We start from the raw sequence: 17,477 nt of genomic DNA, 5'->3' as shown, positions 1-17,477 counted from the left end.
TTTAGATAAAAAAAATTGACTTAAATACTGGCCTGTTTCTCACCCACACCTATCATATCACTTCTGAAGACATGGATTTAAGCACTGGAGTTTTCCTTTATGTGATTTTTGGAACTACAAAAGATCTGATGAATGGTCTGATCACCATTTACTTGCATTGTGAATAACAGAGCTTCAATATTCTTCTAAAAATCTTCATTTGTGTTTTGCAGAAGAAAGAAAGTCATACACATCTAGGATGGCATGAGAGTGAGTAAATGATGAGAGAATTGTCATTTTTGGATGAACTGCTCTGTTGGCTGAACTATTAGCTGTGCAATCCTCTTGTTTTTTTGTAAATGTAAATCCTTGTGACAACCTTTTAAACATCACTTGTTTGTATTTGATTTGACAACATTTCTTCACTTTTAACAAAATGAATTTTAATTCATTAGAAAAACAAAACAAATACAGCACATTAGAAAGAAAGAAAAAAAACAGCACATCTTGAAAGTATCATTTTTTTTTCACAACTGGTGTTGTGTAAAAATGTCATATTTGACTTAGCATTAAAGATATTTTCTATGCTCTCTTAAACATTTGCTTATGGTAAAAAAAAATACTATTTTGCTGAGTGTTTATTCTTTGCGACATACTACACTTCTTTTACATTGAAGAAAAACATGGATATAAGAAACAGTAATCAGTAATTTTGACTAAACAATATCATGCATTTCTGCTACCACTGGCAGATAAATCATGTCAGGTAACAAGCTTAGTATATCTTTCTAGAGTATATATGATGTGCTGAAGTTTACATGGGATCTTTTATGTCTAAATTTGTAGAGGTCTGTTTCTCAACTTCCTACTCCCGTGTCACTCTCTGGCTGGATGATGAGCTCTGCTTCTCCGTAAACATTTCTGAGTGCAGCACAGTCCAGACTGGCCATCAGTCTAGTAGAGCCGGCCCGCTGTGGTCTGAATGCCTCTGTCCATATTAAAGAGTTGCCTGGAGAAATCAGACTGAAAAACAGCACACACACACAAATCAGTATATGCAAACCGTGTACAGCTGGAGGACTCTTATAATGTCAGCAAAATTGAGCTGAGGCAACTGAGGAAGGTGAATCTCACAAAAACATGATTAAAAAAAGTGCATAACTGTAATGCATCCACATGTTTTTCTTTTGAGGAATATAAATGATCATAAATGAATGGAAATACAGCAAATACTGAAATAGCATATAAATACTAGGCTGTCGATTTAACACGTTCATTTTTTATAACATTTATTATATAGAAAACAACCTGTTGAAAAAATTACTCAATTAGTCATACCTCCTATCCCAAATGTAAATCCCCATTACAAGTATTTTCCTATCAGCTTGTAGTACATTAAACTTTGTGTTTCATGAGCCGCGTCAGCAGGGGGCAGTCAGCGTGCCTCAACAAACCTCGCAAGCAGCACAGACACAGAATAAGAGCAGGCCACACAGGATGTGTTCCTAATAGCTGTATGTTTGTATGTTTTGCTCCCACAAATGTTCACACAGCTCTTCAGTACACAATGAAAACATACAGTGACCAAAAAAACTTTGTGTGAAGAAAACTAAATTAATCGTTATTCACAAATCATAAATATTGACCTCTGCCATTGCTCGCAACTATCGTTCAGACTTAAGGTAGAGCAGCTCGGACATTCCTCTTTGCAATTTATTTGTGTTCCTCAGAAGAAAGAATTCATGCAGGCTTGAAACAACATGAGGCTGAGTAAATAATAACAGAATCGTCTTTTTGGGGGAAATTATTCCTTTAAAATCAGTGCAACACAGAGCAAGGCTTTTATAATTTTAGCATAAATGTGTCTGACGGAGTTCACCTAGACTCATGGCGTTTTAAGGGCATGATTCCAGGACCCTCCATACGCAGAACCACATTCTCCAGGTTGAATTTAAATGGGTTGGTGAACTCAACAGTCACAAGCATCTCTTCACTCACTCTTGGAGAACCTGTAACCTACAGAAAGAGAGAGTCAGAAAGAGACAAGAGAGAGAAACAATGATGACTAAAAGACTGGATAAATCTAAAAAAATCCCAGAAAAGGGCAGCAGTAGATATCAAATGCCACAACACTGCCATGCTTTGCTTGTATTTACATTATTTAGCATTACAGGTTGCATTTCTGGCGAGTCTGAGAAAGTTCAGTTATCATTAGCTGCAAGGTAAATAGCTACAAAGAGAATGATACCCTAATGTATTGGTGTGGGGCTATAAACAGTCACACAACCACAGAATGTGCATCAGAATAAAATGTTAGCATGAATCTTAATATAGGATGATTTTCAAATGACTACATTTATACAAGGGTATCAAAGTAATTAAATAATTTCCTTATTGCCCTGTGTGGCTCTACAGTGTTAAAGCAAGAGACAACAGAGATGATAATAATTTAGCCAAGTGGAGAAATTTCATGAAATGTAACTCTAGAAATAAATTGGACGTGGCCCCTTTAAGAACCAAAGCGACATCCGCTTTCCGGCATGTGTGCTGGTTAGAAACGTGAGAACATGTATTGGGCAAGACAGCTCCCAGTTTTGTTCATCAGTTGAGAATTATTGGGTAAATATCAAATTATACTCAAAATGCATATCAATTGCATTAAATATGTGTTCAGTGTTCAGTTTGTAATGGATAATTTTTGAAGGATGCATATGGATTGCATATGTGGAGTTCCGTGGCCGTTTTGTGCACATGCAAGGAGTGTGTATGTAAATTTATAATAATATCTTATGTAATGATTTATTGCCCAGAGTGTTTTCCAGTTTAGTGAACAAGTGTAATATGTGTTACATGTGAAAATATGAGTGGTATTGTTGAAACTGTTATACACATTCTTAAAGACTGGTTAAAAATGCATAAAATGATTTGAGAGATTTAAGCAAGTACTTTAATGCTTAAAATGGTTAAAAAGGTGATGTATGTATTTTCATTTAATATTAGCCTCTACTGTATTTAATTTTATTTCTTCATTGTTTTTTATACAATATGGCCCCACCAACCGCTGTTCAGATTAAACCCCTCAAAAATGGTTTTGTATCCCGTGTTGATTATTTTCAATTCACCGTATACAATAAAACTTGCTTCTAACTTTAAAACTCAAGGAGAGCACAACGATGCAGTATCAGAATATCTCCATGTGAACATCCATTCAAATGTATCTGTGACATATCCGATTATGCCATTATTAATTAATTAATGGATTACTATGAATTAGAAACTCAAGTTGTAAAATAGCCGCACCCAAATTAAGTTGAAAAATAAGGTAGATAATGGAGTAAATTAGTATATTTCTGGCATTCAATTTTTTCAATAGTTCTACTTATGTTAAACTATGTTGGTACTATGTTATTATGTATTTTGTAGTGAGAGATCTAACAGTAAAGGTGAATGTCAGACCTTCACAATCAGTTTGGGGTTGTGCATCGTGATGACTTTCATTGCAGTGATGATCTGCCCTGTCTCTTTAACCTTCCCTGTAGTGATGAAGTGGATGTTTCCCTGTTCCACCAGTTTATGTATGTAGTCCTCACCTTGCACCACCACTTTCTCCTCCTTAACTATCACCAGCAGGGACAGAAAGACAGACCTACTCAAACACTGCAATGTGAAAACGTAATTACACATGCATTAACTTTCCCATACATTTCCTCACCCTGCAGAGGCTCTAATTTCACTTTTTGAGTTTTAAACACAACCTCGGCACTGGAAACTCCAGTGTAATACACCACACTCCCACTGATGTACGCATTCACAGTGCGGCGCTTGTCACTGCGGTTGTTAAACTGCACTATCAGGTCGAATGTGTCCCCCACTAGAACTTCCTGACTAGGGATCTCCACGTCCACATCATACTCGGGGAGAGAGGCTTTTTCCCTCTGACAGCCAAACTCCTCTGCCTTCTCCAGAACACTGCGTTCCTCTGGACTCCCTGAGAAAAGAGGAATTCACGAGACAATGAGCAGTTTTGGGTAAGTTACTCAACAAAGTAATCCAGTACAAATGACTAATTACTACTTTCAAAATTGTAATTCGATTACAATACTCATTACTTCAAAGAAAATAAATCACTTTACTTCTACTTGTGCTGCCTCTACTTAGAAATGAATGTTAAGCACGCACATCTGAAATCCCCCTCAATTGTCTGCTTTCCCAAGACTGAAATTAATTAAATCATAAAATGCCAGCACAGTGTTGTCAATGGTAATATTGGAATTTTAATCTCACCGCAGGTGTGATGTTTTGAGCCAAATGAATGATGAAAAGTTCTCGGGTTAAAATGTAACATATGGTGATATTAAAATATCAGAAAAAGTACTAAAAGTACAGTATATGGGAGCAAATGTGTGCCAACTTTTTTAAATATTATTTTTTCTGCATGGGATATAATATGAACAGGACTGATGCTGCAAACCCTAAAGGGATAGTTCACCCAAAAATGTAAATTCTCTCATCATTTACTCACCCTCATGCATCCAAGCTGGAGTCATATGGATTACCTTTATGCTGTATTTATGTGTTTTTTGGAGATTCAAACTTCTGTTTACATTCACTTGCATTGTGTGGACCTACAGAGCTGAAATATTATGTTAAAATCCTTAATTGGTGTTCTGCTGAAAAAAGAAAGTCATACACTTCTGGGATGGCATGAAGGTGAGCAAATGATGAGAGGATTTTTATTTTGGTTGAACTATCCTTTTAACTAAAAAGATCTATAAACTCCTTCCAGCGAGCAATAGATTTTAATATCTCTTACCCTCGGGAAACTTGTACTGACTGGTGATGTCCTGGCGTCCATCGTTCAACACATTTTTAGTCAGCACCATGCGGCCCACATGAGTGGTATTCACCCTCACTGGTTCATAAGTGCCGTCTACAAGACGTCTACGATAGAAGACCACGTCACTGTTCACCTGTAGTAACAGATAGATAGAAAGAGGTGTACAGGCAATTGCTTTACATGTATATTCATTGATTTCTTAAATTAGAAATGAAAACAATATTTTTTAAAGGCCAAAGGACATTGCAAAATACCTCAGCGAACACAAAAGGGGCATCAAATGGGTAGCAGATCTGGCCATGTTTTATAGCATTTACCGATGCAGGTCCGCACCTGTACATACCTGACAGAAGACAAAATGATGTGAGGATTGTGCTTAAATCAAGAAAACAACATTGCCAATGGAGTAAGAAAAAATCTCTGGAAACAAGTCGTATTATCTTTATTGTATCTCAACTACACTGACAAGTCCAAAAGTACTGTATAAGAAAATATTTTTTAAGTGCATTCTCTCTAATAACAATCTGATTTAATAAGGTAAATATTGAATGCTTTTCTAGACAAGTAAACTAGTTTAAAAGGAGCATCATGTAAATTTACCATCGCTTGTCTCCTGTGGAGTAGCATCCACAACCTGCCACCCTCCAAAGCCAGGAGGGAGATCAGGCCTTGCCATGTAACACTCGTTCCAGCAATGATAATTCCTGAAACATAGAAGATAATGAAGTTAAAGCAAGTCACTAAGGAATCTGATACTACGTAACAATAATCTGCAAAGGGTAGATTATTGGGAGATGCTGGTGATACCACAATTTGGTCAAAATGCTTTTGGGTTATCCTCACTGACTAAAACAATCAGTTGAAAACTTTTTTCATAATATTTGTTTATAATTATGAAATGGATTTAAGGAAAACTTTTCACCTACACTTATTATGTTCGGGTCTAATCTGACCCAAGGTAAATTCTGCTGGTTTTCAATGCAGCTGTGAAGATTCTCTTGAATCAAGAGTGTCACTATCTCTGTAACTATCTCTCTTACTCACACACACACTAATGGGATCATGTTACTTTGTTGCGCAATGCCGCCTGCAGTTTGAACAGGCTTTAGGGTTCTGTGGAAGGTCGGAGGGTGGGGCCAGGTCGCCCCTAATCAGGCTAATTAGTATTGTTGGGCATTCCGGCTCTTTTCAGTGAGCCGGCTCATTCAGCTCAGCTCACCAAAAATAGTCGGCACTTTTGGCTCCCAAACGGCTCTTTAAAAATATATATGTTTTGTATTTTTTCCAAGTCAAACAGTTTGCGATAGTTTGACTATGATTGGCGTTAAAACAATTCTAATTAAATTATTAGGGTGCACAGTTCGCATATGCGAGGTTGTGCGTAGAACCGGCTTTTTATAAGATTTTGTTTTGGTAAATTCTACACTGTGCTCTAACATTGTCTACATTATTAAAATGAATCTAAATTCTACTGTGCTTCCGACTCATTTTCCACTTTCCAGCTTTTGTTTTCACAGTTATCCTTCCTCTCTCTCCTCGGCTGCTAAGTGTATGTGGCCAGGGCTGGACTGGTAATCTGGCATACCGGGCATTTTCCCGGTGGGCTGACGCACTTTTGAGCCAATCAGGGGCAGAATGGCAGTCGGGAGAACCGAGCGGTTATACAGAACGGACCACAAAACAGTCCCGCGATATGCAGAAAAGGACAGCGAACAGGGGGCTCAACAGTTGGGCCAGTTGCCATGTAAAATCCCGAGTAGATTTCTCTTCCCAATCAAGCCCTATATGTGGCTGTGTCTCGTTTGGAAGGATGCGTCCTCCGGAGGTCGTATTTGTCACGTTTCAGTTTTTTTTTGTCTTTCTTTTTCTTATTTTGATCTATTGTCAATACCTTTTATTTGCATTCGCAATAAAAAAAAAAAAATGAAACGAGACAGCAAACGAGACAGACATATGCGGCCGAAAAATGCGACCTCCGGAGGACGCATAATTCCTAACGAGACACAGCCACGTGTCTGTGAGTGAGTTGGCTCCGCCCTCCCTCACGTATCTTTGGTTCATTGGTTGAAACTGCGTGTCTGATTGACAGGAACAACAGATGAGGCTGTTAGTCTGAGCAGACATTTAGAACGAATGTGTGCGCGCTTGAGCATTTAGGCCTATTTTATTTTATTTATTTTTTCATTCTTTGAATTAGTTAATTCTATTCATTTAAATCTTTTGATTATTCATATCTTATTTTAATTTTTTTTTCTAAATAGATCTAAGATAGGCTCTTCTGATATGCGAGCCGGCTCCCAACGTTCACCTACAAGAGCCGGCTCTTAGAGCAGACTCATCGCGAATGACCCATCACTACTAATTAGCCCTCGAGAGGAATAAAGGCCAAACAAAGATGGCAGTGTGACAGAGAGAGAGAGATTTATGGGCAGCTGTCCGACACCTGTGTGTGCGTTTGTCTTTTTGGTTCAGTTTTATATTAAACCATTAATTATTTTGTCAAGCCGGTTCTCGCCTCCTCCTTTCCATAATCCCTTTACACATTCTATTTTCTTACCTGTGTTAGGTGCAACAACCTGCGCTATTACCGTGCGCTATCTTATCCAATTTTTGTGAGAGCACTAAATCTAAGTGCACTTTTTGTGCAACTTGGTGTTGGTGGACTATGTCGGCATATGGGAGGGATACGTACACAAAGTGGCATAAAGCCTAATCTGCTATTTTTGTGAGAAACAAGTAAGATGTCGCAGAACCACATCCATTCTCAGTGCAAAGTCTGAACTCAGTCCGTGCATTTGCAGTTTGGGATTTCCACCAGCAGGAGCCATGAAACTGCATGTTCAAACTCTAGAATTACAATAGCACAATTGCACTTCCATTATCTCATTTGTGTTGTTTTCATAAAATGGCACTAACCAGATGGAATCCTTGGTGCGTTCTCTGTCTACTTTTCCATTTTCATCCAGAATGATGTCCATCTTCAAGTTACCATCATTATCGTGGGCTGAGAAGAAGTTTGTAACGACCCTGCTAGGGATCCCAAGGCAACGCAAGACTGTGGAGATGAAGAGAGACGGGTGGGGTAGACATAAATTAATCAGATGATCAATGGTCATTTGACCTACAGTATTATTTAATAAGAATTGTCCTGGTAAAATATTTCACAGGTGTTGAAGACGGCAGCATAGACCCAGCACTGAGCATAGCCGACCGGCTGGCCTTTGCTCCCCGCGTAGTCCAGGAAGATCTCCACACTGCCAGTCCAAGATGTTGGAGGAACACCGTGTGTGTAGTCTCCACTCCAGTTTCCCACCAACACACCATCATCGTCACGGGAGTTCAGCTGTAAAATATGTTTAACATCAAGTTTTATGAAGCGAGAGACCAATGAGATCTGAATGTCTGTGGGGCCACCCATCCACCAACAAAAGTTTGCAGTCTCTGGTAACTGTGTCAGTATTTCAGTATCTTACCATGGCAGAGGCTATGCGGGTAACTTTGATGATATCGCCACGACTGGACAGTGGCATTTCTGCCTTATCCAAAATGAACAAACAGGCATCCAGGACACCATATTCAAACTGGAAGTAACATAAAACAGAAACAAATGTACAGCAAACTGCAAACTTTCTACTCATCAAAATGCTATTTTCCACAATGGTGTTCATTCATGAGTTATGCAAAAGAAATACATTTTGCTGGAAGTCATGCTGTTATTCTTGAACTGTGTTCCACAAATTCGAAAAATATGCAATTAAACCATATAAAACCATATATTTTTAAACTGTAAAAAGTTTCTACTTCAACCCAATGCATAACAAATCATCTACACAAAACTCAGAAATGAATATGGAACCATAACAGATTTAAAGTACATAAAGAATCCACAGCAAATGTCATGTGTATGTTTTTAAACACACTAATGTAAAAAATCAGACACATTTTGTAACAAAAATTCAATCTGCTTTTTGTACCTGTCCAAAGTTCCATGCCCGTTCAGACACATCATCATATGATCCATGGTAGATGATACCCAGCTCATTCATAACATACTCTTCGCGTTCCTTATCATCATTCATGAACACAGGATCAGCTTCAAGAGGAAGAGCAGTAAGGTGTCAAAATTTGAAGGTATACTGGAAAGTCTCATATGTGGAAAAAGTGAGCTATACTATAGGATCAACTAAGATTGATACCTTAGACATTGAGGGGTCCACACACTTAGTAATCATAACTTAAAATGTAATTAAAATGAGTTAGAATAACTGCCCTGGATTGATGTTGTTGATGTAACTCAATTATCCAAGTTTTTGTTGTCTGAACTTATAAGTTATCAAACTTAGAAAAACTATTCCACTGAAATAAAAAATATTACTCAAAAGAACTATGGACATTTTGCTTACGTATTCAGATTCTCAGCATGCACTGTGGCATGAATATATTATGCAACAAATGCAATGAATTAATGGTAAAAATAATTGAATAATCAGATTTGAACTGATTTAGGATGAAGTTGATATATCTAAGAAAATCAAGTTAACTTGAAACAACATTAATATATTGACTTAACACAAAATATATCATTGAGCCAATTGTATGCTCTGTTTAAACAACTTACCATCTCGAGTTGACAAAACTTAAAATTTCATGGCAGCACAAACACTTACTTTTTTAAGTTGAAACAAGATTTTTTTTTCAGTGTATTCATTAATGTGTACAGCAAGCTGGTCATTATTGCAAAATAAACAATTTTGCACCAGAGTCTGATCACCCTGTTGGGGTTTTATGATAATGACCCACTGACTGTACACTATCCCTTACTAAAGCCATTTGCCCTACACCCTACACCTCATCAAGCAATAGTCCAGTAATAAATGTTTAGCTGTCCTCCCTGACAAAGGCCCTGCTTGAAATGCTATTAGAATAAGAGAAACATTCAAATAACATTTCATTGTTTCCTCTAGAGTGTCACTGGACCAAAATTATGATGCAATTTGTAGGATGCATAGGTTTGATGATTCCACCATTGTGCGATGAGAGTTGATATGCATTTACAAGACATAAAAAAGGCATTGCTTCGTTGCTTCCCTTGCTTAATACTGAATATTGAGCATAAAATGAATGAAATGGACAAAAGAAGAAAGTTCAGACCTGCTGACCATGGGTTGAAGAGGATATAGATATCAGTGCTAGGATTCCTTTTGGTCCTGCGGACGCCGTAGGGGGTCTCCACACCAACATAAATCATGTACTTTCCCACAATGCACTCTGGTGAGGCTGTAATACCCATGGTGACAACATTGTCATAGGTTTCAATGACCCGACCTCGCCAAATACTCTGTCGGTCTTCAGTGGGGAAGACAGGAATGTAGGTGCCCTTGCTGTACTGAGGGCTGGGCCCTATTGGACAAAACAAATGACATGTCAACATGTTGTATTCAGAACTGTATACTTGTTACAGATGTATACCAGTGTGTATCCTGACGAGTTTGGTTTTCTCGCAATGACTGTTTTGACTAACCTAGTCTCAAAGAATTAACGTTACTATAACTATATTTTTGCATACTGATTTTTACATGCCGCGTTCTACATTTTACCGCAGTTTCCTGGTCAAATTAACACAGAGGCTTTTGACAACTATGCGTTTTATTCACTTTCACACAAATCACGGGAACAATGGTTGATTGTGACTTTATAAGCATTTACTTTTCGCACTATTACTCTCAAAATGCTGTTGTGATTTTGAAAAAACTTATACAAAAAACAAAATATAATAATGCTTGTATTACAAACCCACATTTACGCACTTATTCCAATGTGTTTAGCTTCCATGGTAGCTCACCTGATAGAGTGTCCTGATAGAGTGTTGGACTTTGGACTCACAGTTTGAGTCCAGCCAAGCATGCAAGCACGTGAAACAAAAGTGTTTTAGATGCGACACAAAAGTACCTGGTTTCTTCAGAAAATGTTCTTTTCATGTTGCGCTTTTAGGACATTATCGGTTAGGTTTAGGTGTTGGTTTAGTGTAAGGATGTCTGCTTTGTTCACCTCACATTTTTATTTTAGATCACTATTGGTTAAGTTTATGTTGAAGTTTTAGGTTAGTGAGGTATGTCTTACTCATTAAAACCTCTATATAACTTTCACCTTTAAAACCTTGTCCAATTACGACACCATTTCACTCACTTTTGGCACCCCTGCTGGACATTTCACTAGGGAACTGCAGAAAAATGTGAAATGAAGAGTAACGGTAGCCAGCTGGTATGTGATAGCTTTGCAGTGTGTAAAACCTCACTCCCCTGGCCTCAAGAGGCGCACTAGCGACTGACATTAGAGGCTGTAGCCTTTAGCCTCCTCATTAGTGTGCCCGTCTCCCAGGCTGGCTGATGCCGGTTCGAGCAGGACTGGTTACAGTGGTGCCGTGACCCAAATGGGAGTGAGGTTTAGGGGGGTGAGTGTAATGGTTGCCAGCTGGTACGTGATAGCTGTGCAGTGTGTAAACATCACTCCCATGGTGTCAAGAGGTGCACTAGTAACAGACACCAGAGGCTGTAGCCTCCACATTAGCACGCCTGCCTCCCATGCCGGGTCAAGCTGGACCAGTTACAGAAACACGCAATTTTATTTTGCAAAAATTTTGCCATGGTCACATAATGTATAGAGATGAGGCTGGTCTTGACTGTTTAAGTAAGAAACGTGCAATTTTCCTAAAGCACCTTATGCAACAACTGGTTCTCATTCATCAAAGAACTCAAGTAAACCATGTGCTTAGATTCCTTAAATTATTTAATGACTGTGTGTCAAGATAACTGGATGTCTTAAATATTATCAGAAAAAAGGAAGTGCAGAAGGAAGTAATGGCAATGAAGGGAAGTGAGTCAAAGAGAAGGGAAAGTGTTTATGGTGCCCTGAAGTTACAAAAGACTGGCATCTCTTGTGAAATTTCAGTATCAAATATGTGCTGAAAATGCACATTGAAAGAAATAACTCTTAGAAACTGAAAAAAGGGGAAAGATAGCCTTCCGCAAACATGCTTCAAAACAAAACAGGGCAGCATATGGTTTACCAATTTGAGAAAGGTTTCACTGTGGTAACAGGGATTTGGGAACTGGGATTTGAAAACATCAGGGGCAAAATTGTATTGGTAATGCTCTAAATTATCCCATTACTTTGCTACATAAAAACCTCTCCAAACAATTCGGTCTGTGCGGGAGGCATCCAATTGATTCAGACCCCTTCCCAACACGCTTGAGCAATTAATTGAAAAGAACCAACTGAAAAGAGTTATTCTCATTCTAAACAGGTGGCTGAAATTATTTCATAAAGATGTTAGCAAGCCAACAATCTGTCTTTTTGAAATAACAACTTGCTGAGTAAAAATAACCAACATTTACTAAATAACTCCCACTTCAGTTTCACTCAAAAACATTTAGAACAAAGTAGATGGCAAATGATTTGCCCTAGCGAAGCCCCTGGTGGTAACCATATACACACTACCATATCAAATCCATCTGTAATATATAGAAATGGAAATTCAACTTGGCATTGAGTCAAATTAAAAAGATTAAATCAAATCAAATAATTAATAAAGCACTGTAGTTCAATACGGTAACTACGTAGATAATGTCAAACCTCATGAATTCTTGTTGCATGACATCATTGACCAATCTCTACCTCATTTGTAGAACCAGACTTCTCAGCATCAAGTGCTGCTGAATAAGAGACCTTGAGGTCCAGATAATGAGTATAATAATTGTCTGTTTCAAGACCACTCACCAATGAAAAAAAGAACAGCAAACTTGTCTTCAGCTGGTTTGTAGGGGCGATTAAATGTGATCTTGATCTGGAACTCTTGAGCCCGACGCACAATGAGAAAGTCACTGGAATACAGGTGTGTGTGGTGCTGCTGTTTATTGATCTCTTGAGGTTGTTTGAGCACATCAACATCACGGATATCAAGGTATTCTGAGGAACAGAATTATGACTGTCAACATGGCACAATTTACAAAAGACATTAAAGGCATTGGTGCGGCTATCCTTACGAGGACCCTCCATAGACATAATGATTTTTATTATGTATGAACTATAGATTCTATCCCCTAATTCTAACCCTATATATATATATAACCCTCAAAAAAAAAACTTTCAGCATTTTTACATTTAAAAAAAAAATTATGTTTTAAGCGATTAGAATTATGGGGACACTAGAAACGTCCTCATTAACCACATTTATAGCATAATACCCTTGTAATTACAAGTTTGTAACCTAAACAAATGTCCTCGTAAACCACCCAAACACTCACATACAGCACATACACACAATCTGCTCACCAGTAAGTGGTGGGGGTCCTCTGGGAAGCAACATAAAGGGTACAAACTCTTCTACTTTCACCTCTTCTCGATTAGAAAAGGATTTGGCTCCCACACTGCGTCCATGATGGGACACTCGCTTAGGGCGTACGGCAGGTGTTGCGGCAGGAGTCGGGTTCTCTCGAGTCTCTTGATCATCCATTGCAGTTACCAGTGTGCTGATATCTGCATATGATACACCAGTGGCATCTGTTTTATATTGATGATGTCATATTCATAAAGACAAATCCAATGCATATGTTGCAGTGCTGTTTTATTGCAGGATGTGGTGTTATGTGTTTTGCTGTCCTAGCATGAATTTATTGCATCATTTGAAGAGTCCAAAACATAAAACAAAGCTACAGTATGCCTGCAAGGCTAGAATGAGTATGCACCACTTTCTTGTTTGCTTTCTATTTCAGTCTGATCCTCTGATCAAGAATCGTTTTAGTTATGAATGAGTAGATTGTGCTCAGTTGTCAGGATCCTGACACTGTTTCCTGATCTTCTATTCTATTTGCTCCTTATGCTCTCCTCTTTTGCCTTGTTCTCTGTTAATCATTTCCACCTGTCTTCCTAATTATCATGCCTGATTTTCTCCTTTCTTTATTAATTTTGTCTGGCTTGTTTCTTTGCTGGTTCGTTTTCATTTGTGCTTCATGCTCCAGTCAGTCTGCTCCTCTTGTGTGTTGTTCCCTGTTTGGATGAATGTTTTCCTTGTTTGGTTTTTCCAAAATATGGTAAAAAAAAATAATACGTCACCACAGACACACAAACTGCCACCTGATGGATTACATAATGGGCGTCTCCAAAAATAAGATGTAAAATTTTTGGTGATGTTGGCCCATTGAGTCCCTCTGGACTTGTGAGTAATACCTTGAACACAGTGAAGCCTCTGTTTCCTTGCCATTTAAAGATTGCCAACCACTGCTGTTCACACATTTTCCACACTTAATCGTGGCAAATTGAACACACATTGCCACAGATTTTTTTCTATAGATGTTTTTTGTAAGATTTTTTTTTCTGTGGCTGTGGATACCAAATAGATGTAAAACAGATGGTCCCACGTTTTAGTATGTTGGCTCTGCATGTAATGTACCACTACAAATCATACTCTCAAACACTCAAATTCACACTATCCCAAGAAAACAATAACTTAAATAAATCCTAATATACAACAGACACAAAGTGATTCTGAATGTGAAATAATGATTTTAAACTCTCTTACAACTAAACAGCTATTGCCAATGGCAATTTCTTCAGAAGCATCAAGTGTGTCAACTTCATCTGGCTGAAAACCTTTTGCAAAGAGCGCAGGAATGTATTATGTAGATATGACTATAGATTCATGTGTCCTTTGTTAAAGGTTTTTAAAGGGGTTCATTTATACTAATAATTTCATTATTAAATGCATTATACATCATTAACATGTGTGTATGACATGCACAAACAGGACAACTTTCATTCCTGCAAAATAGCCATAGAGTCATTTTACCTCACATGTTACAAATCCTTAACATATATTGAACATGAATAACCAATGAAAATGTACCTTAATGTAAAGTGGACACATATGAAGTATTTATTAAGAAGTTGCCAACATTTGCAACCCATGTATTTAAAAGTGCAATATGGTTTAATTGTCATCAGGCATTTATTATATGCTGTGAATGAACATGAAGTGCTGAAAAGTGTTTTTGCAGAGGACATTAGGAAACTAGGACTACAGCACTCGGCGTAGCACCATTGTTTTGACACCAACATGAAAAGGAAAGTGACAATACAAGTCAAGACATTACAAAAATGAGCAAAAATACAAACGGACTGTAACAAAATGACAATCCCTCATTTTCATCACACTAAAATACTTTTGCTCCATTGTGACAAATAATAAAATAGGGCATTTTATGTTTTTGACTATTATAAGTATAAAATATAAAAGAGTGTATTCATTAGAATTTATAACCTGTACGTTATTGCGTACAAGTATTGCATCAAAGTTGCCCATTTATTTATGTTGTTATAACTGCATATCAATGATTTATAATGTACTTTAAATGACTTAGTCAAAAATGAATCCCTTTATAAACCTTAACAAAGGGAACATTAATGTAAAGTGTTATCATTATGAATTCAGTAAAATACTAATAAATACAAATCCCATATACAGTTAGCTATACTGTTTTCTAGGGTGAACTTTTAATATTAAACATGTCAGCGTGCACTAACCTGATTTATTATTAGGTAGAAAGGCTTCACTTGTTTGCAGAGACTGGAACCTGGAGTCTAGGATCACTTCAGGGGTGCCTCTGCCATCTGTGTTCCACTATATATGGGGTAGGAATAACCCAGTGTGTGTGTGTGCGCGCGCACGCACACATGTGATGGTTAAAAATAAAGAAAGGGTTTGTGTGTTTAAGAGTAACATCATGCATGTGATGCCTCAGGGTGGGCGTGAGCATGTATGTAGATTACAATGAAAGCAAATGGTCGTGTCCACAGAATGCACCCCGCCAAAAATTCTAGTGAGTCTATGCTTGGGTGTGTATGTGTGAGATTAGAGTGGAAGTGCAAACTAGTACTGCATATCTGTGTGAGTGTGTATCTGTAAAACAGGAGGCTTGTGTTGATTATTTAGCTACATTTCTGTTCAAGTGTGGAATGTGCCATGTCCATATTTTTTGTCTGGACAGAGCGCTAAGCAGTTCAGCGTCTCTGCTGAAATAGACAGCTTTAACTGGCATTACATCATAGGCTTTCTATAAAGGTATAATGTCAGCTCACTGGCATTTGGATCATAATTAAAGTGCCAGGAAAATTTAAATTGCAAAAGTGTCCCACTTTGCCCATATTCACCCCTATAAATGAGACTGTCATTCAGTTTTTTACTCCTTCAGTAATTTGGATTTCAGTATATTTAAATGAAATCATGTGTTAGGCTACATCAACATTAATCCGGATAAATTTGAACATAGCGTTTTGGTTTTAAAAAATGTCTGCATACGGGTTATGCAAAATTCTGAATTTCAGAACGAACACCCTTTCAACACATGAGATGGAATTTTGAATAGAAATGGCTATGCCCCACAGGAAGTTGTATTTGAATAGGAATGATAGGAAATGGAATTTACTGAATTGCAATTAAAACAAATTCAACACAGTCAGACTACACAATTTTAGTACACCCATTTAATCCTTAATAGGTAGAATTATTTTTATTATTTATAGACATGCAAGAGAAAAATATGCGTTTTCTGTTTTTTTTTTTTTTTTTTTCAGAAATAGTTTTGCATGCCCTCAAAAAAGGTTGCGTTCCCTTGCGAAAAATTAACAATGGCTTCCTATTGCAATATTGTAGCAAACATGACTGTAGTAACTAGGGGTTGCATAAACTAATCAGGTAGCGCTTTCCTGTTGAATATTACCGTACGGAATCTTTGAATTAGTTATCGCTAGCCATCTTACATTGCAGAAACTAGCCAGCAGGTGTCAAGGCCAATGGCTCTGCACTGAAAAAGCGAAGTGGCTCAAGTGTACTTTGCTGCAGATGACAAAAATGCAATATATGCAAAGTGACTTACAAATAAAACAGAAATACCAGTGTTATGCACACGCTTTCGCTAGTTAGTGATTTTCAACATGATCAACACAACTTCGTGTGTTGGACATCTGATCCAGTAACAGTTTGCTCCTTCAAGAACGTGATTTGGCGACAATTAGTAAAGAACCTCAAGTTGGAGTATGATGACATGACGGCATGCATCCCCATCCAGCATGCTAGATCCTGTCCATTATTATCTGAACACATAACTGCAAGAGGAGGGGGAACTGCCTGCAGCTACAGGTAGTCCAGGCTACACTAAAATGTGTTTAGATACTTATGTTAACTCTATAATGTTACATGTTTGCTAGGGTTCTATAGGTTGCATGTTTTTTTTTAAAAGTGCTTATATGAGGAGATAACATTATGTTTGAAGTTTATTCCATCAGATCTGTTCATATACAAAAAATTTCTCAGATCGTCACTCATAATGTTTCCCTGAACCTATAGGAACCCAGGCACTAATGCTAGATAACATGTAGATACGTTGCTATTTTTTCATTACATAAAACTAGCTAAAACCCATTAAATGGGTGGTGGCGGTTTGAGATGACTTTACGACTAGTCGAATTTGACTCGACTAATGGGATTAACTAGTCGACTAGTAACTAGTATTAAAATTCAGTAGTCGTACAACCAATAGTAGTAACCATGTTTTTTTTTTTGCTTTGTTTTTTAGGCAGAAACCATAATTTGGACACAATTACCCAA

The 17,477-nt window shown here is 37.7% G+C and overlaps 1 protein-coding gene across 1 annotated transcript; it reads right to left on the bottom strand.

The window, feature by feature from the left end:
• Positions 1 to 428: 428 nt before the first annotated feature.
• Positions 429 to 15,560, bottom strand: f13a1b (coagulation factor XIII, A1 polypeptide b). The gene is made up of 15 exons (XM_052137043.1): positions 15,395 to 15,560; positions 13,148 to 13,351; positions 12,593 to 12,781; positions 9,968 to 10,216; positions 8,791 to 8,909; positions 8,290 to 8,397; positions 7,982 to 8,159; positions 7,733 to 7,871; positions 5,417 to 5,520; positions 5,071 to 5,159; positions 4,793 to 4,949; positions 3,692 to 3,967; positions 3,436 to 3,596; positions 1,859 to 1,995; positions 429 to 1,002 (listed from the first exon to the last, which is right to left on the bottom strand). The coding sequence occupies exons 2-15, from the start codon at positions 13,326 to 13,328 to the stop codon at positions 837 to 839; spliced, it is 2,253 nt and encodes a 750-aa protein (XP_051993003.1). The 5' UTR covers positions 13,329 to 13,351; positions 15,395 to 15,560; the 3' UTR covers positions 429 to 836.
• Positions 15,561 to 17,477: the final 1,917 nt, after the last annotated feature.

This window comes from Xyrauchen texanus, chromosome 1 (genome assembly GCF_025860055.1).
Source record: "Xyrauchen texanus isolate HMW12.3.18 chromosome 1, RBS_HiC_50CHRs, whole genome shotgun sequence".
In the NCBI taxonomy this organism is placed as follows: Eukaryota; Metazoa; Chordata; class Actinopteri; order Cypriniformes; family Catostomidae; genus Xyrauchen; species Xyrauchen texanus.
Note: the sequence above shows the minus strand (reverse complement) of the source record. Positions and strands in the feature narration are given on the sequence as shown.

Excerpts from the sequence above, each read along its gene's own strand:
- f13a1b (XM_052137043.1), bottom strand. The coding sequence starts at position 13,328 with ATGGATGATCAAGAGACTCGAGAGAACCCGACTCCTGCCGCAACACCT. Across the intron at positions 8,398-8,790 it reads GGGCATGGAACTTTGGACAG|TTTGAATATGGTGTCCTGGA; the intron begins GTACAAAAAGCA and ends TGTTACTTCCAG. Across the intron at positions 3,597-3,691 it reads GAAATTAGAGCCTCTGCAGG|TTAAGGAGGAGAAAGTGGTG; the intron begins GTGAGGAAATGT and ends TGCTGGTGATAG.